At 40.0% G+C, this 20610-nt stretch overlaps 3 protein-coding genes across 3 annotated transcripts; all 3 read left to right on the forward strand.

Moving 5' to 3' along the window:
* Positions 1 to 5961, forward strand: AK88_03080 (uncharacterized protein; the record flags this gene model as incomplete). Its single annotated transcript, XM_012480703.1, has 1 exon — positions 1 to 5961. One exon carries the CDS (start codon positions 1 to 3, stop codon positions 5959 to 5961), a length of 5961 nt encoding a protein of 1986 aa, XP_012336126.1.
* Positions 5962 to 8430: 2469 nt separating this feature from the next.
* Positions 8431 to 17922, forward strand: AK88_03081 (uncharacterized protein; the record flags this gene model as incomplete). Its single annotated transcript, XM_012480704.1, has 1 exon — positions 8431 to 17922. The coding sequence occupies one exon, from the start codon at positions 8431 to 8433 to the stop codon at positions 17920 to 17922; it is 9492 nt and encodes a 3163-aa protein (XP_012336127.1).
* Positions 17923 to 18753: 831 nt separating this feature from the next.
* AK88_03082 (uncharacterized protein) lies at positions 18754 to 19723 on the forward strand (the record flags this gene model as incomplete). The annotated part of the gene is made up of 3 exons (XM_012480705.1): positions 18754 to 18901; positions 19127 to 19236; positions 19370 to 19723. The coding sequence occupies 3 exons, from the start codon at positions 18754 to 18756 to the stop codon at positions 19721 to 19723; spliced, it is 612 nt and encodes a 203-aa protein (XP_012336128.1).
* Between the last annotated feature and the right edge of the window lie 887 nt (positions 19724 to 20610).

The raw sequence follows: 20610 nt of genomic DNA on the forward strand, positions 1-20610 counted from the left end.
ATGAAGAACATGAACCTGGACTACCAGAGTGAACAAACGAATGTACCCCCGGTTGCGCCGGAGGGGGACTTGAATAACTTACCGCTGAAGGGAAGCGACAAAGACAAGAAAGATAATAAGCATAAAACGGAAAAGAAGGATCAGAAGGAAAAGAAAGAAAAGGGAAAAACAAAATCCAAGACAGTTAACCAACAAATGGAAAATGAAAATGCCCACTTGTACAATTCACAAGGTGGAATTCTCTCCTCCCAAGGGAATTGTAAATTTATAAGTAGTGACGCATCTAGGATGACTAATGAACTGAGTAAAAGTGCTGACCTCGATAGTACCTATGCTTACAGGTATAATATGTGTGCAACGACTGCTAGTAGTAATAATGAAAGCAATAAAGAGAATTTAGTGCTACACGATGTTGCAGATGATAAAAATAATTTTCTGCACCCAACGGTGTGTAATGTGGAAGGAACCATTGGGGTAACACCTTTTAGTGAAGCCTGTATATTTCCGCACATAAATAACACAATGGAACCTCCTGGTTTCGCACATTTGAATAAGTCCCATGGGGGGAGAAATAACATGGTCGATGATATAACGGACGCAGCAAACGTGGGCAGCATTATAAGCGACTGTTATAGTGGAGGGGTGAACAGGAGGGACAATGCAATAATCGCGGGTGATAATTCCAAGTACGATGAGTGTGGCGAGCTCTACAGCAGTACGGGCGGCGCCAATCGCACTTGGAACTACGTAAGCGGTGTGAACAGCATGCACAATTTAAACAGTGCGAACTCCCCCAGTGAGCACCCACACAGTGGGTTGAACTCCTGCGCGGGCAGTGTGTACGATGGTGTAAGTACAACCAGCAGCAATGTGAAATCTTCCTCATGGAAAAGTGCAGCCCACATGAGAAATACGAATATGCTCGGTTTGACCATCGGGGAGCAGATTAGCATTGTGAATAGTGCACCCATGAAAGGTGGTAGCTCTAGGAAGAAAACGAAAGGTGCGGACGATTTAGCAGATAGGGAAGTCTCCATGCAACCTGAAGAGATATTTGCAAATTTGAACAGATTAAATGTGGACGAAATGGGAACACATGATGATGTGATGAAGGAGAAAAATGCTATGGACTTATTTCATTATGAAAATTTTAGTTTGGATAATGGTATGTATAATCTTATGGGTAGGAATATGGATCATCAAGGTAAATCTGTCTCCGAAAATTGTGGTACGATCACCACGACGATGCCTGCTATGATGGATGGTACCAGCAACTCTCCTAATGGTAATCACAATGTAATGAAGAATAACGTAGGTATTACTGAATCCAGGAATATTGTTACACCACCGGGGGATGATCTTGCCCTTGCCGAGGTTATGAGGCATAACAGAAACTATGAGGATTATACAAAAATGTCTTCCACCTTCAAAAGTAACCCAACTAGCGATTTGGAAAAGTATATGCCGGGCCTGGTAAGCAGCAACGGTAAGGAAAACGGGAAAGGAAGCTTTTACAACTCCTTTTTAAGTAATGCAAACGAGGGGGATAAACTTTTCAATGGGGATGACTCGGAATGTGCGTCTATTTATATGGCCAAGGATAATGTAGAGGATCGCCACGACAGTAGTGGGGTGTATGTCAATGTGGGTAGCGACAATGGTGTACATGATGAGAAAAATTTTAAGACAAAAAATTTAATCAAAGAGCAAATTTTAAACTATGCTAGGCATGCGCAACATGCTAATCATTTGCAGCATGGTATTCGTGCAGTTCAGTCCAATCACGTGAGTTACAACCAGAGCAAGCTGCATACGTCTAAAATGGCATTTCCGATTATGGGACAAGAGAGGAAGGTAAAGAAAAACCAGAGTGAAGATTTAAAGTTCATTAATAAAGATCGCTTCTTCTTTCGCAATGGTGATAGCCTATTCAAGGGAGATGTGGATGACGAGTTTGCCGCGTTGATCAATAAAAATTTTAAAGGCAAAAATGCGTGTGCAGAGAAGAGTGTGCACAGTGTGAAGCCTGCGTATATGACCACCGACAGCACCATATACACAGCCAATAACGCTGTTAGTAAGAACAAAAATGGAGGGCAAGAGGATGATGACGAGGAGGAGAATGGCCATTACTGTGATAATGAGAATGGGGATGATTTGAGCAGACGTTGTGGGGATGGAGTTACTGGACCGTTTAACTTCGAGAACGAGGTGCATAAAAATTGTGAAAGCGTTATCGGTCCTTATAATTACGATGAAGAAATGCATATCAATTATGAGGACCGTTTGCATTTGAACTATGATGATGATCTGTTCAGTAGGAACACACTGCATCTGAACGTGAAGGATGATGATATTGGAAATGCAAGCTATTTCGAAAAGAGCTCCGATTTTGAAGACAATGTGGCGCAGCTACAGAAAGATTTAGATTTTTCTGTCAACCTAAGCAGCATAAATAATAATATGTCTTTCTTAAATTTTGACGACTCGGAAGAAAAGGACTGGAAGTACGAACAGATGCATGACATATTTTCCACTAAGGGGGATGTCCATGTGGGTAACGACGATCACCATTCTCTTCATGCAAAAGGCACATTAACAAACTCTTTTCCTTTTAACGATGATAACAGTAGCAGCGGTTACAACCTGGGTGGAGGCAGAAATTTTGGCCTTAACGCTTGTAATACCGTTTTTGCTAGCCCCGCATATAGTGAACCCAGAAATTTTGACGACAAATCAATTTTTAACCCAGCGGTGGAAAGCAGCAATCAGTGCAATAATGGTGTGAAAAAAAATGTAATGAATAATAATATGCTTTTTGTGAATAACAGTAATTTAAATATGAATTGGAGGAATGCTCATTCTGTGATACGAGAAAAGTGTACAAATGAGGAAAGCACATACGGAAGAAATAATGACACTATTAATAGCAACTTAATTATTGAGGAACATAATGCTTGTAATAATGAGCACACACTGATGGATGACAATCATTTGGGCATGACCCATAACGATCATTCATTAGAGAATAATACCACCAGCTTGGCAAACAACAAAAAGGTATTACATAGCGGTTGTGTGAATACGACATGTGCTAGCGTGAGTGAAAGCATCCCCGCTTTTACTCTTAGCAAGAGTAAAGGTGCACACAGAAGAAGTGATCATCTTAATGATGAAGTTGATTCTGCTTTGCATAGCGACGGAGAGCACATGGAGAAGGAGCACTCCCGCAGCACTTATTCCAATGCGATAACGAAAAACGGTGGAGAGTTGGTCGGAATAAAAAGCAGGACAGTACATTCCTCTGGTTTAAGCCGAAAAGGTAGTATGAACAAGGAAGGGGTTACTGATAGCACCTTGGAAGACAACGCCAAAAGGGGTGGTAGCAATGCGAAGAGAAATGAAGAGACCAACCCAGCTGAACATATCACCGGTGATGTTACAGTCGAGTCGGTAATTGGCAAGTGCGGAAAAAATAGCAACAACGGTAGTAGTAACAACAAGAATAGCGTCAAAGGGGTCGGCATGGTGCAGAACAGTCGGTCAAGGGAAAGTGCAACGGATTCAAGAAGCGTACGAAAAATGAACACAAATGATCAGAGTATCAACATAAGCGGCATGGAAAATGTGCAGCTAAAGAATGCTAGTAATTTTAGCAATGACAGCACCAATAGCACCAGCAGCAGCAGGAGTAGGAGTGATGGAAGTAATAGAAGTGGTAGAAGCGGAAGAAGCAATAGAAGCAACAGGAGCGGCAGGAACGATCCCGTCGAGAGTAATGGTCAAAACCAAAAGAGTATCAACCCCGTCGCAAGTGAGTTGAACAAAACTAGCAGCCAGAACAACGGCTTCATGAACGCAGAATACAAGAACAAAATGATCTCTCCAGAGTACAACACGGAGCCATTAAGTTATGAGCATATCAAGAATGACAAACACTCGTTCAAAAACGAAATGGTAAGAAATAACAAGTCGAGAAGTAGTGCCTTTTTAAATTTTGCCTCTACTAATTTTGCCCGTACGAATTCCAATGAACACACAAGTAATGTCTTTATGAATGGTTTATATAACCTGTATGGAAGGGGAAGAAGTCATGTGAGGAAATATTTCCAATCGGGGCTGAATGATGGTAATAGAAGTGCTAGGAGTAGTAAGTATGGTAGCAACAATTTAATGATCAATCGAAACAGCCTTGACTCGTACACAGGTGGAAATGATCTGAACAGCACCAAGGCGGCCATGAATTTAAATCGCACATTTTTGAACCAGTCTAATTGTAACAACCGTGTGTATCGTGCGAGCAACGAGAAAAAGAAAAAGGAGTCCTTCCTACCCATTACTAACAGCCCGTTAGGAAATGCTCAACGAATAAATTTATTAACTGCTGAAAAGGGAAAGAACGATATGGTAGATAGTCCCCTTTTGAGCTTTAACAAGCAAAATGTAAGAGGTAGCTACCCTCTGAAGGATGATCACTTAGGACCCATTAATACTAGTATGAGTAGCAAAGCGAAAGACGATATTTTCCATCTCAACGACACAGTGGAAAACTTTGGTGTGAATAACCAATCGGCCATGTACAACCATCCAATGGATCCAGGCGAAAATGTGTACAGTTGCATGAGTGATCAAAAGGTCTATTATGATATGAACAAGCAGCAGAATGGCCTGTATAAAAATGGCACTAATGTGGAAAAACTCGTTTTTAAGATGAATGACCCTAATGGTAGATGCTTCTATGGCAATGTAAAAAATGTTCACGGGGATGAAAAGGCAGCCAATGTAAATCTGATTGGAAAGAATGAATACCTGTTTAGAAATATAAAGGAGGATATGTATAACGAGGTGAAACATGTGCAGGAAAGCGAACTAAAGTATGGCCCCTTGAGTGGTGCACAACGCAATGGAGCTAGTATCGGCGTAGACATGATCCCACCTGGAGTGGGCCCTGCCAAGTGCCCCCCAAATAACGCCAACATTTGCGATAACCTAGTGGAGAGCGATCACTTGAAAAATTTAACCGATAGCATGAGTCGATTCGAAAACGACGTCGAGTTTATACTGGATGAAAATGAAAACTTCGAGGGCGATTCTAAAGCGACTCTGAAAAATGACAAAATTATACAACTGCAAAATATAATAAACAGTCTCAAGTTTAAGAACAAGCAGCTGGAGAAGGAACTGACTGAGGTGAAAAATATGCAACTGAAAAAAAAACAAAGTCTGATATTAAATAGTCTAAGTAATAAAAATGATGACATTAGTAGCTACTCAACTTATAAAGACGACACGAATAACTCCGATTGCGGAAGTGCAGACAATTCTAACAGGTATGTTCAGAACTTTTTAAATGATAAGGAGAAGTACAATTACGACACGAAGATTTCCATACAAAAGTTTCATTTGGCCTATACAAATAATTCTATTGGGAAATTAAAAATAGCTGCTCAGAGAGACATTAGTGGCTCCTTTATGGGTCCCAAGGGGATACACGTGAAAACGATTAAATCGTCTCTTCACATTTCTGTGTACAAAAGTGCAAAGGATGTTTGGTTTCCAGGATTTGCAGATAGCCATGTGTTTTTATTAAAAGGAAATATTTTTGGTATTTTAAGAGCATGTCAATTATTGTACCATTATGTGAAGTCCAAAATGTCTTCTTCCAAATGTTGCATATATTTGGTCGCTCCGTTTGAATGTGTGCAGAAGTTACTGGCCGATGGGTGCAAGCGAATGGCAATTATTAAGGAAGAGTGCGGGGCTGACGTCCGATTAGGCAATTTGTACGTACAGGTACATGAGGGCTTTACGGAGCGCTTAATGGAGATACGGGGAAATGAGGTTAATGTGGATTGCGCATTGGAGAAACTGGTCATTTTTATGCAGTCCTGCTTTTCGGTGCAGTCTTACGACTATGAGTTGCTCAAGTATCCTTGCCGGTCGGTGCTGAATTTGCAGTGAGGGGTAGCAAGTGGACAGTTGAGTATTTTCATTGCCAAGAGGAAAAACGGGAGAGTAGGCTTTTTTTTTTTTTTTTTCTTGTGAGGAGAAGAATTGGACATTTGTCAACCATCATAACGCATATGCATCGTTGCTGGAGACGTTTACAAAAGAGAGACAGAAAGAAAGTGGGCATCCTTGTTAATCATTTTTACTTTTATTTTCTATTTTATCGTTTTATGGAACGCGTATATTGTGAAGTAGGAACCCTGAGCACGAGCAAAGTAGAAGAACCGTTGCGTGTATATTTTTCTCATATTTTTTTTTTTTTTATTTTTTCGGTGCATCGTCAAGATGTGCTGTGTGCATATATATACTCTGTGGGCATAGAACAAAAAAAAAAAAAAAAAAAAAAAAAAAAAAACGGGCTGTACAAAACTTGCAAACACATTTATATTTATATGTTGGGCAGGGAATTTTCTCCCTCTCATTTTATTTTTTTCCACCTCCTTCCTTTGCCACTATATTTTTTTTTTTTTGTTACATGTATGTTTTGTTTTGTGTAAAGGATTTTTTTGTATTATATTCTCCTTTTCATTGTTTCGTCGGGTTTCAGTCCTCGCACCCACGCTTCAGGCTGCTCGTGCCGCGAATCACACACTTATTTTTGCCCTCTACGTGTTCACTTTAACATTTCATAAGAATCTATCCATGTGCATATCTGATCCTTTGCACACTTACTGCTTTTCTCTCCCTCTCCGTCTAAATCTTCACAAGCATACTTTCAGTACATTTATTTAATCATTTACTCTAATGTTTCAATAGTTAACATTTATAATTATGTACTAATTTTTTTTTTTTTTTTTTTTTTTTTTTTTTTTTTTTTAGTTATAATCATAATATTAATTTACATTAGAGAAATTTTTTTTTAAATGTTACAACATATGAATTTGTGTTTATGTTAGATTAAGCGATTTCTTTTTCTTTTTTTTTTTTTTTTTTTTTACCATCATCTAACCTATTCAATTATGAAATGATTTTTTTCTTCTCCTCTCTAACATTTGTCTTTTTTGAGCTATGTGAAGGTGTATATACCGTTTGTGTGGGATTAATCCTAAATGGGGTGGTATCACATGTTCAATGTCTCTTAACCACCTTTTATTCCCCTTACGGTGTTATTAACTCTGCCGTGTGTGGCCTATCAAAAATGGAGTTTGCGCATTTTGAGGCCATATACTAAATGGGTAAAAAGGGGAATGGGAAATCCAATTAACACCCTCGGCATGGTGGCCACTTTTTACAGGTTGTGTAAAGCTCTACAAATGCCTATTTCATCTTTGATGGGCTCCCTCAATTTTGAGGTGACGAGTAAAGTTTTAATAAAAGCACGACCTTTCTCAGCGTTACCCCTTTCAATTGTGTGTATACGGCAAATTCCAATTTGTGCAAAAAAAAAAAAAACAACATGGGACAAGCTTCCCAACAGCATGCACATGCAACTTGTTACCGGCTTGTCCACGCACGCCTCCTTAGGACAAAATGGTCCAAAGGAATAGGGCCAATGTGGTGTCATTCACTTTTGCTATCCCTGTTGAATAGCAACAACCTTTTTTATGCACACATGTATGCAAACAAATACGTAAAAAACGGGATGATAATTTTCAAACCTCCATCGCGCAAAAAAAAAAAAAAAAAAAAAATCGTTACACACTACACAAGCATGATTTTTTGCAAAAGCCAAGTGCAAAAAAAAAAAAAAAAAAAAAAAAATACTGAACTGTGCTAAAATGTTCTAGCGGCGAACATGTAAAAATGGGAAAACACGCACAACAGAAATGTTGAAATTTTGTTTATCCCTCTCATTTGTCATTGAAGAAGACATTTTTACAAATTCCGGGAGTGGTAATCTGGACACAAAAAGCCGGCATTTTCCCTAGCCCAAACGTTGCACATTGTGTTGTATGATTAGTGCTTTTTGCGAGACACATATATGTATACACACATTTGTGTTCTCACATGTAAACACGCCCGCTATGCTACTGTTTCTCCACCCCATTCGCGTAACAAGCAAAAATGTAAAAAAAAAAAAAAACAAAAAGTGATAAGAACAGTGCTTTTCTTGGGTTATCAAGAGGGGGTGTTCCAATTTTCCACACCCATGTGGATGCATATATATGTATGTACTCGCAAGTGAAAGCATAATTATGTGCACATGGGGAGTGCATGCGCTTCCTTCCGTCACCACACACGCGGAACCGCATTAACCGCATCAGTTTTAGTTTCCTTTAGAGACATAATTATGTTGTATATTTAAATTGGGCTATTTGGCTGAATTTTTTTTTTTTCCCCCCCGACATTCAAAGTTATACAATTAGCTGCTCGCTCGGCTTGCTACCTGCACCCCCGGAACAGCGTCACGAGACAACGTCGGCGCCTCTTCCCTTTTTTTTTTTTTCAAAAACGTAATCTAGAACAGAACAGTCGGAAAATATGAACAATATAAAGGTGTATGGATGCAAAAATGTGACGAATGTGTTTGCAAAAAATAAAGAAATTAATGAATATATAAACGTTTTACAATACGTGGATGGCTCAAATGAAGGAGCTAGCCATTTTCATGTTTTCATTTTTGACTCCTTTGAAAATGTCGACAGGGGAGGAGTACCCAATCATGAGAACGTTCCTCCCGGTGGAGCAGCATATACTCCCTTTGTGAATACCCAATATTGGGTAGGGGAGGAAGATATCAATATCCCTGAAGGAAGTATATTTGGACATAAAAATGTCGGAGATCAGAAAAGTACGCACACTTCCCAAGTAGGTCAAGAACAAACGAGGTGTGGCGAGATGTTCATTTATTACAATGTCGTATTTGACCCCGCATGGATAAGAAGCGCGTTAGGGGTGGACATATATGAGCGAGCACTGTGTGGGAACACTGTAGACATGTCGAAGGAAAAGCTAATACTATGTAGACGCTGTCGTACGGAAGATGATAAAGAAGAGGTTGAAGTGGCCATGATGAATGCGTCCTTTTATAACGATCATGGAAAAAACTCTAAGTTGAATCAAATTTTGGAAACTTTGGGTATAGAAAGTTTCAGCTCCTTTTCAGGGACTCTCCTAAAATTTCCCTTAACCTTTCAATCATGTATGAACCAATTTTGTGAGGAGTTAATAAAAATCACAACCGAATTTATGCTCTTGTCTCGGAAGGTAGAAACGTTTGCAGTTCAGATGAATGGTATTTCTGTGTGCACCTGGGAGAGGAACCATAACAGTATTCCCATTTCCCATTTGGAAGGTGAAACACACTTAGTGAATAGTATCCCCTACGTTACCGTGCGCCATAAGCACAAAGACCAAATTACCCAGTATGTTCTCCATGCGAATGCGGTAAAAAGTAGCAACCAAGAGGAAGAAATATACTTTATACATGTAAGTAGACAAACGCGAGAAGGGTTACAAAAGTGTAGCGACATTGATGCGTTCCAAAGGGGGGGAAATATTAATTGGCCGAGCTACATACAAACCGTTCCAGGTGTCGTTCCCATGTTCATAAAATCGAAGAGTAAAAGGAAAATACACATGGCAGATATCACAAAGGGGTGGGGAGCTAATTCCATTTGTGACCTTTACATGGAATTTTTGCTACTCCTCCGTGAGCTAAACCTATCCTGCAGTGCATATGATTTTGCCTTTCATTTTCCAGACACTTTAGAGGCCAACATATTTTGCGGTCTGTATAGACAACTATTTGACGAAGAGAAAAAATTAAAACTTTTTTTTAATGGGCATCAATGGATAGGATTCTCTGAATGTGTATTCGTTCCTTATGACTTGAAAAATATTTTTGAAAATTGCATTTCCGACATTGTAAAATATTCCGGTGTGAAGAATTTACTGTTTTTTGACCAGCGAGTGAAGCATGCTTTGTTCCATTATTTGAATACCCTATGTGAGGAAAAAAAAAATATATTGGCTGCAAGAATTTGTAAGCGAAATTTACTGTATATAGAAAATGTCCCTGATAAATTCAGGCGAGCAGATAAACACAACATAGATGATGAGGTGGTGAGGAAAACTTATCAAAATAGGACAAATACATTTTTGTGTGAAGTGGTCATAAACAATGCTATCTATGTGCAGTTCCAGAATTGGGTTCCCATTTTGTCGTACCTGCTGGAAATGGGGGAACACTCCGTGTTAGCATGTCTGAAGAACTCACCCTGTTTTCCAAATGAAGAAAAAGAGTGTAAGAGGATATGCGAATTGGTGTATCCCCTCGACAGCAAAGATTTCTACGGCATAGACAATCACGATTATAGTGAAAATGCCGTAGCAGGTAAGGTTAAAGAAGGCACAAATGGTGAAAGTTGTAGTAATATGGAGGGGGGAAATACATCTAATGGAGAAAAGCACATGAAGTACGACACACATCAGAAACAAAATAAAAATTGCATTGGGAGGGAAAATCTGTTAAACTTGTATTTGGTGAAGCAGGTTAAGGAGGAGGGGATCCAAAAGATGAAATTTTTGGGTCTGACCATCCTCAAAGAGCAGTACAAACTGAATGACAACATAAACGATATTTTCCTCGATTTGGACAAACTATATAGTAGCATAAATTTGTTCGATACTAAATTAAAAGTCCTTAACAAAATAATCTTCCAGTTGGAAAAAAATATACACCATTTGGAAGACCCCTTAGTGCTGCAAAAATGTAGGGAGCGTTTTTTCCTGCCATTGTACCGGAGCAAACACGTTAGTTATGCCTTCCCGCCAACAGGGGATGCTTGGGTAGAAGGCGGTAGTGCGCTAAGTAAAAAGGCCGTCATTAGAGTGTCACCCAATGGGGATAATCAAAAAAGGGGGGTCGCCAAAACGGAGATCTCCTCTACCAATGACAATAATACCATCACTGTTGTTGCTCCTGTAAAGGAGACTAACAACAGTCCACCCAGACACATTTCCAACACCTCAAAGCGTGACGTACATAAAAGTGCCAACCCTTGTGGAAAAACCCAAAACGACGCCGGAAACGATCAGAAGGATAAGGACTTTGTCAAAATATGTGATGCGTATGATAGAAAATATTTCAACCTAATTTTTTTAAAAAGAAAATGTTACCATGTGGAGAAGTTAACTCTCTCTCCCAAATTGAGGGACCTACTTCAGTTGGAGAAGAGTCCTCCATTGGCTGAGGTTCTGGGGCACCTGGAATTGCTCTGTAGGAGTTGCAAAAATACGTGTTTTCAGAATGTGTCCAAGGTGTACGATGATATATATGACCATTTGGAGAAGTACATTGTTCGGCACAAGTCGAGGGGAGGAGTAGTCTACTCCGGTGATGCAGCAGCGGGGGGGGTGGGTGACTCCCCGGCACAAAGCGAATTTGGCATGCTAGCCCATTTTGTCCAAAGAAATAAGTTCATTTACATAAAGAACAAACTATGGAGGGCGAAGGACGTTTTCTCCATTAAGCATACCGTCCCCTTCAACCTCTTCCTGTGTGAACTACCCAAACTGTACCGAATGAAGTACCCCAATTTGATCGAACTGAGTTGCGTGCAGGGAAGTCTGAAGCATTCCAATGTGGTTAGCATCTTGGACAAAATTATTTCCAAACTGAAGGGAAAATCGGTTCCCCCAGATGAGCAAGACACCCATTTGAACGAGAAAACAAATGAATCTGAGGGAGAAAAAGAACAAAAGTTGTACCTATCAGGGCTTTTAAAAATATCATACATCAACACATTGAACATAATTGATGTGTCAGTTTGTGATTGTGTACCCCTGTGTACAAAGGGAACAAAGGAAAAGTTACAGACGGTGGAGAATGAAAAGGGTAGAATTTTGGAAAAACTGAACCAAGTGGATAAGAAGACAAAGCTTCAGTTGAAATGTCCCTGCTTCGATGGCATGTACCTTCCAAATAGCAATTACCTTTTAGTGAAGAAGGAAAAGTTAACCTATGTTAGTAGCCCCCTACTGTATAATAACCACTCACACAAAGGTAACGTCGTGCATAGGGATGTGAAGGAAAACATCATTGACTTGTTAAATGTTCCAAAGAGGGGTGAAAAGGAAAATGCCGAACTGAATAGAGGAGTGCAGAAAAATCACAAAAAGGTTTCCAACCAAGGGGATCAGAATAGTATGAAAAAAGGGCCCATAAAAAGTCTCCCATTGGGGGAAAACAAAACAGTGAAGAGTACGCTTCCGGCGAGCACCATAACCAAGGGTAAAAAAATCCAAGTGGGAAAAAATTCACAAAATGCTATAAACAGCCAGGAGACAAGTAAAAAAAAAATAACGTCCTGCCCAATCCAACAGAAGAAAAAGGAACAACGGAAGAGAGAAATAAAAAAAGAAAAAGCACCCACTGTTAAGAGAGAACCCAAATTGTTACCTCCACAAAATGGAACTGTGGTAAGTACAAATGGGAACGGGAAAAAAGAGCTCCAGAAGGGGAACCAACTCAATGATAATATCCTATTTAGGGAAATAAAAAACTTAATATACTTTCTAGACGACATAGGATGCATGGACATAAAATTGATTTCAGATAAGAGAAGTTTCAGCTCGGACACACTTCCTAAAATATTTCTCAAAAGAACTTGCTTATGTCTGTACATACAGGTCAAGAAAGAACAATATGAGAATCTTCTAATCACAAATGACGAACTGAATTCCTTTGCCAATGCTCACAATGTAGTGCGCAACAAGGAATATCTCAATGCAGATACGAACAACTTGGAGTCATTAAAATCGTGCAACGACTTGATTTGCGCCTACCTTTTTGAGAACCTTTCCGGAGTCCTCGATTATTTACTAATTCGAAATGGGAGCTGCATCTCGGAGTGGTGTTTACGGCAAAGCGATGAGATGGCTAACAGTGTGCGCACCGAGGAGGGGATCAATAAGGAGTGCAGCCATGAGCAGAGTTGCGATAATCCAGATGAGCTGAATAGCAGAGTGAATGAAGTACCGAACGTGTGTCAACCACAAGCGGAATTTTCGAATGGGAAAAAATCTCCGGATCGTGGGGATCAAGGAAGTTCCCTCCTTAATGACGGTGAAAGCCGTGGGAGAAACACGATGTGTGTGCCCCCAAATGTAGACGCACCATCACAGAGTCACAAAAGGGTCTTATACAAGAAAAACCACATTCTCAGCAAAAAGGATGAAGAACTGGCCAAAAATATTTTTTTTCATAACTACTTTCGACTCGATGAAAAGAACAAATGGGAAGAAAATAGCTACCTGCGCAAACAGTGCAAAGTGGGAAGTGTGAACAGAAAAAAGGAGGGGGTACCCCTGCCGGGAGAGAAAAAATATTATGTGCGACGGACAACCGGAGTGGGAAGCGGCGAATATCCACTAGGAGCAATTTCTATCAGCGACATAGAACATGATCGTATAGAGCCCACAGAAATGAAGACAACATATTCAAATGTGGGGGAAAATCAAATCATATGCATTCGCTTGTACAATAAACAAAAGCTGTCAACATTGAAGATGATTGAAAGGGTCTTTTTGGAGTGCAAAAAATATAGTGAGAAGTTTTTTTTCTTCTCAAAAAATCTTTTAAAATTGGATATAATAAAAATAAATGAAAAAGGAGGGCGGGCTGAAAATGCCACAAGCTTAGGGATCTGCATGTCTGACTATCACTTCCATCTGCGGGAAAAATTTTACAACGCCTCGAAGAAGAACAAGCAATTACACACTTCAGGGAAGAATAAAGAAGAACAATTATCCTCAGACGAAACGAATTGCAACAATTTGGAAATATTTCTTCAGTGCCAAATATACAACGGACGTAAATCGAGCAGATGGATCATAGGACTATTGCACGACGTCCGCATAGCCATTTGCTTTGAGCACTATCAGATTTTTCGCAAACATTTTCTGTTCCAAAATTTTCACATCGTTTCAAATATAGACAACCTACCTATGCATATATGTTGCAATTTATTTGACAATAATATCTGCAATTTGAAAAAACTGAAAAATGTGGAGAACCTGCAGGGGGTGGTAAAGAGGATCTCCATTTTGTATGAACACTTTTTGAAGCTGGCCCACAGAAATGCAGTGAAGAAATTGTTGAAGCACGATTCGAGTAAGGTGCTGTACAAATGTAAGGGGAAATGGGTTAAAAGGAAGATTCCGGAGAGGCACCCTGTGAGCGGGGCGGGTGGTATAAGTGCCCCGGGGAGCACAGGTACGGGGAGCAGAAGCCTTGGCAGCGCCGACCTCAGCAGCATAACAAGCATGGATAGCATGAATAACATGACCAGCATGAACAGCGTACACACCATGCACAGTGGGAAGGTGAGCAACATGGTGAGCGCCTGCCGAACGGACCACTCCAATGGTGCAAACACGAGCAACACCCCGAAGGAGGCAAACGATAGCGTAACCCTAGACTACATATACAAAGTAGACAAAAGGGACATCAAAAATTTCAGCGAAATATATCAAATTTTTAAGACCAAGTATCTTAATTTTATTCCCAAAAAAAACGACAAGAATGACTTGTTCTGTTCAGTTGTTAAAAATGTTTTTTTAAATTGCCCAGAACTTCAAATTTTGCCTTGCTTAAAGAAGAAGGAAAAAATTTACGCCCTGTACTGGTCTAGGATGTACGGCTGTGTCAATATCTATCCCTTCTGCAAATACTTGAACCAGATTACCTTCTTCCTTTTGGATTTGGGTCTCACCGTTCTGCTTCCCTACTACGAAATTGACAACATTGTTCATATGCACAAAATGGTTAGCTCTATGAGGGAGGCCAGCACGCACATGGGTTCGGAGACAAAGCCCGTCAACACAGGATGTGGTGGGGATGACCATTCCACATACATGAGGGAGAAGCCGGACGATCAAGATGCCCTCAGAATAGGGACTCATGGCGGGAACATACAAGAACAAGTTCTCAATATAACACCAGTTTACCTAAGAAATAGAATCAAAAAATATATGCCCATTTACCTCAATTTTGTAAAGGAATGTCTAAGTGATAAGAACTTTTCCACGGTGATATATTTTCTGGATTATATTTTCTCCGATTTCAAGAAGCATGAATTGTATGACACGTTGGTGAAGGACATGAAATGCATACCTCTTTTGGTCATCCTGAATTATGACACATCGTATTTGAAGATGAAGTTGGAAGGATTCTTACCTTCTGGGGGGATGTACACTGGGGACAGCGCCTCAATCGCTGCTGCGAAGGAAAAGTTAACGGGGGAGGAAAGGGAAGGAAACTCCTGTGGGAGTAACGAAGAGGAGACATTTAAGACCAAGTGCGATGAGGGAGATATGGACGGACGCTTTTCTCACGATGGAAATGTTGATCTAATTGGAGAAGATCACAATGACGATGCTAAAACGCTCGAGTGTGGAGAAAGCGCTGGGTACTCCTTTCCTAAACAGGATGATCATTGGAAAGGGGAAACAAATCATGTCATGCCCATATGCACACATAACCTACTCAAAATTAAGAACAGCAACTTTGACACGGAGGAATTTTTCAATTACAATTTCATTCAGCTCATTAAGTATGACGAAAATGAAAAAATTTACACGTCAAAGTATTTTTATTTATTTGATTTAGACAGAGTGATGTTTATAAACGTCCATTTTTATTCCTCGTCAATTTTGTCTCTCCTTCTGGAGACCCAAATTGTGGCCAATTTGAGTTTTAGTAATTTGTTCCAGGTGCTGAAGCATAATTTGTACCCATCCATTTTTCATCCTTGCTCTCCGCTCGATGGAAATGGAGGCAGTAATGATGGACTTGATAGTGAGAAAGGCGATGCTTTGGTGTACGTGAGCGTGGAGGGGGAGCAAGCACACCCACGTCAGCATACACAATGCCATCTGAGGGGAGAAAAAAACCAACGCCCCAAGAACGCTGACCTATATAACTGCATAAAAATCTCCTACGACGCAAATGTCATAATGTATAGTAGACTCCTCCTCGACATGATAAGCGAGCTGTGCAGTGAACAGCCTTACAACAGCGTCCTGCACACGCTGAACAATTTCCGCCTGCTCATCACATTTGACAAGGAAGCACAAAATGCAGAGAAAGCTTATATGTATGTGCACAGCTGGAACGATATAAAAAATATCCTTAGCTTTAACTTCGGAGACCCCCGCATGGAAGCAACTTTATATTTATTGGGCTACAAAAAAATGCACCCCACCATGTCAGACAATTGCATCTTTAGACAGTACTTAATAAATAATTATGAGGATGTTATGTTGTCCTTATATCGAAATGGGGACTACCTGAATTGGTCAGCACTTAATATGGAGGACATGGATTTTCTCCTGCTTGCTTTTCTTTCGACCATCAAATTTAATAGTAATAATATTTTTTATTTTAAAGCCTTGCCCATTTTTTATTCTTTAAATTGTTTTGCATACATCAATTTGGCAAACAGAAATAGGAGGTACATTGTGGTGTGTACGAAGAATTTGCAGTTGTTCTCGCGTGTACTATCTCAACTGTGTATGGGTAGTAGCACCAGCGAGGGGGGGACTGACATGGGAAAGAGCATCGAGGAACCGAACATCAGTAGGGGAAGTAGAGGAAGTAGCACAATTGAGGGGGATAGTACTAATTGCGCAAATGGAGTAACAATGACGGATTTGCGAGAAGGTAATAAGGATGAAGGGATTGCTGTGCAAAGTGGCGCTGATCAGGGGGACATCCTTTCGGAGGGCTCACCCCTGAAGGCAAGTACAACAGGGGACCATTTCTCAACAACGATCAGCAACGAAACAAGCACACCGATTAAGTATACTTTTCTGCACCACTCCAACGTAAGTGTTAAGTACTGGAAACACATCAACATCGAATGCTGGTGCGGGTATGACATCATCGCTAATTTTTTGTTACAAGTGATACAAGATTGCAGTGATGAGAATCTCTTTCACTACATTGTGCTTTTTATCTACAAGGAGTATGAAGACATGCTGGAAAAAAAAAACGATCAAACAAAAATTAGGACGGAAAAATATTCTGGTAATATCCCTAATGTGTGTGACGCAAATGAAGTGGATGGTTTAGAGAATCACTACGGGGAATTCCTGATGAACATTTGTGGAGGGATGAAAGAAGTGCGATTGAAGTTTAGAGGACATGTGCAAATAGCTCAACTTTACAACGCTAACAGTGACTTGTTTAGGGAGTTTATAAATGACAACAAATTGTTCCATTTTGTGCATTTGACTAATTTAAAATATGAAAAGGAGTTTCTGGAAAAATTAAATTTTCATTTGAACCCTAGCATGACAGAGTTAAATAACTTCCTTTACATTTTAATTAGTGTTGTAAAGAAAACAGCTAGCGAAGGCGCTTCGGCTGTGATGCCCCTGGAAGACATTTTTCACGATATCTGTGTTGATAATAGTAGGTATGACACAAAATTTGATGAGGATAATTTGCATAACAAAATGCACTCCTTGCTTCAATACGCAGAGGACAATTTCGAGATGCTGCTTAAAAAGAGGGACGATAATTTTGCCTATTTAATGGGATCCCTAATGGAGCTGTTACTGAATAGCAAGCGATTTGCATCGACGGCAGGTGCGTATAAAACGCTGGAAGGTTATTTCGTGCAAAAGGGCAAAGCGAGAATGGGGTACTCGATAGAGGGGACACGCGACAGGGGGAAGGGCACCATCGGGGAGGGACAGGATGGAGAGAGACACAAGGAGGACGCGGAAGGAGAGGTGGAACAACCAGTTGAACCAGTGGTTGGATCACATGTAGAAAATTGCGTCGAATCAACAGTGGTAGAACAAATTTGTACCGTGGAGAATCAGTGCGATGGCGAGCTGAATGAACAGGAGGAGGAACCTTACAAGCGAAGTAACGAAAGGGAGACGCGGGAAGAAGCGGGAACTGTCCACACTAATGTACCAAAAGTGAGCTCCCAACTTACTAAGAGCAAAACCCTATGATCGTAATTTTATTTTACGCAAGCGATTACTTCGAGGTGTGTGTGCAGTGAAGAAAAATTACTTGTACTTCCCTCCTGTAAAGGCGGCAACTATGAAAATACGTGAATGGGAAAATGAGCAGACAACATGTAAACAAAAACGGTGAAGTTACCTGTACCGGGCAAACCGTTCATACACGAAAAAAAAAAAAAAAGGGATGATTAAGCATACCAAATGACACATTATGTGTTCGTTTAAGTATCCTCTGTTCTTCGTTTTTTTTTTTTTAAGTGTCATAATGACACTCATTAGAACAAACGTTTGCTCGCGTAATTCTGGCAGTACGTCCGCGCATGTGTAACTATACACACAGATAACATTTCTGCGCGTAAAAAAAAAAAAAAAAAAATTATTGGACGTACAAAGCGTCCGTGTTGTGTCCATGTGCTGGGTACGCATGTGCATTTATTCGTTCTCACAATTTTTTGTTTAATTTTTTCAAGTGCGAGAAATAATTTTAAGTGCGTCAAATTGCGGCATGAGTTTGTGCGTCCATTCGGCCACTTGGTGGTCCATTTCACATCCGTTTGGGGTGATTTTTTCTGTAAGACTGAAACGATTTTCAAATTTGAAAGCCAGCGTGCTGACGGGCAGATGGAATACTAATCTTTGGCTCAGTCGATTTAAAGTCCTCTTTTTCTAAGTTGGACTCATCAATTTCGGAGGGGCACACAAATGTGTGCTGACGGGACCCCGTGCGATGGGTGCTTGTAAGGAGCATATGCATTTATGTGTATATGTATATATGTTAATAAGTGTGTTTTTTTTTATTTCCCCCCCCTTGTACACAAAATGGGGAACACTGCGAACAAAATGTCCGTCCTAACTGACGACCGCGCCAGGGTGACGGAGCAAGCGCCCAGCAAGAAGTACAACATTTTAATTCTGGGCCTTAACGGATCAGGCAAAACAACACTACTGTATCATAATTTTATTCCAGGTGAGTGTGACTTGTCATTTTTGTGGTTGAAACGTACAGCTGTTTGGTGTTCCGTAATTGGGACATACCCACGTGAAAGCGACACGTGGATCAGGTTAAGAAAATGAATTTGATAAGTCGTGCCGACTTGTACCCACTGAGCCATAGGCAACGGGGCAAAATTAAAAAGACTTAAATGTGTGCACTTTTTTTTTGTTTTTTTCCCCCCCGCAATACATGCGAAAGAATGGACAGACATCACGTCACACATGGAACCAACCATATCTTACCACTATGAGGAGATTAAATGGATAAATGGGAGAATAGGTTTTTGGGACATGTCAGGGAATCCAGTAGTTAGTAACCATTAGTGTTTTTTTTTTTTTTTTTTTGCGTCCAAGCATGCAACAAAAAAGAGTGTGTGGTTTATTTTCCCCCTTCTTTGTTACACCTTTATGTTTTCCTCATTTTTAATTATCCCCCTTGTAGATGAGGAGCATTTGGCAACTGATTTATCGGAACGTCAAAGTGAACGCAATATTGTACGTTATTAACATAATGGACATATCGGATGAAATTTTAAGAGAGAACAACTCACTCATAAGTCTTCTACTGAATGATGAATGCCTGCAAGCGTCCTGTGTGGTGTTAGTGTTTAACACGTTTAATGATGTGGACAGTGTGGATGAAGCTACAAAAAATCAGGTATACGTTAAGTACAAAATTAAAGATTTGATTAATCATTATGGGAATAGAATTCATCACATTTTTGTCGATTGCAAAAATTGTAAATTGGATAAAAACTGGATGGGCTTGATGCAACAAATTTCCTACTACTTCTGACGTAAGGGGGAAAAAAAAAGTGTTAACTGTAGTGCGCACTAATTGGGCATAACAAATGGGTTTTCTCACGCGGCAGAAGAAAATTGGCGAGGCGGGGCTCTCTTTAAATGTATACATAGAGTACATACGTGTGTGTGTTTGCATGTTACAGCTGTGCACACGATGTTTTTGTGCTGTTGTGCTCAGTTAACTCTCATTTTCCTTTACCGACGTTGCTGGCGCAGTGGTCCTTTTGCAAACCTGCACAAAGGCGACAACTCCTTGAAAAAAAAATGTATTTCAAATGGGCGATTTGTAACGGAAGACAGGAATACACGGTCAAAAGGGGAAAAAACAACAAAAAAAAAAAAAGAGGATATACGGTCCTAAATGAGGTAATGTCCTAAAAGATGTAATGTCCTAAATTGATAAATCATATTGAGAAGCGACAACATAACCCTCCCTATGGTGTTGGATGTCTCCCCCAATTTTTTATGTTAACACGGATTTTAAAAAAAAAATGTGGTTAAGAAAGGAATAATTGTTAACGCGCCCTATATGCTACACGAGCGAGTAGCAAACTTAATCTGTAGAATTAAAGGGGGCAATATGCTGATGCGCGAAAATAGGAAAATGAAATGAAAGAAAAAAAAAAAGACTTTTAAACACGAGGATAATTATTATTCACCGTTACATGATTGTGCTTGGTTCGTTTCGTTTTGTATTTTTTTTTTTTGCCTCAATGTTCATACAAAGAAGGAACATTTTTGAGATACATTTAAAAGCTAGTGGAAACGCAAAAGTTCGTTAGGAAAATCGTATGGGTGAGCCGAGGACGCATGTAGCGCAGCATGCACATGTTGCATATGAAGGTATGTTTTTCCATAAGCACATTGCTCTGCATCCCC

This window comes from Plasmodium fragile (assembly GCF_000956335.1).
Source record: "Plasmodium fragile strain nilgiri unplaced genomic scaffold supercont1.33, whole genome shotgun sequence".
Classification (NCBI taxonomy): domain Eukaryota; phylum Apicomplexa; class Aconoidasida; order Haemosporida; family Plasmodiidae; genus Plasmodium; species Plasmodium fragile.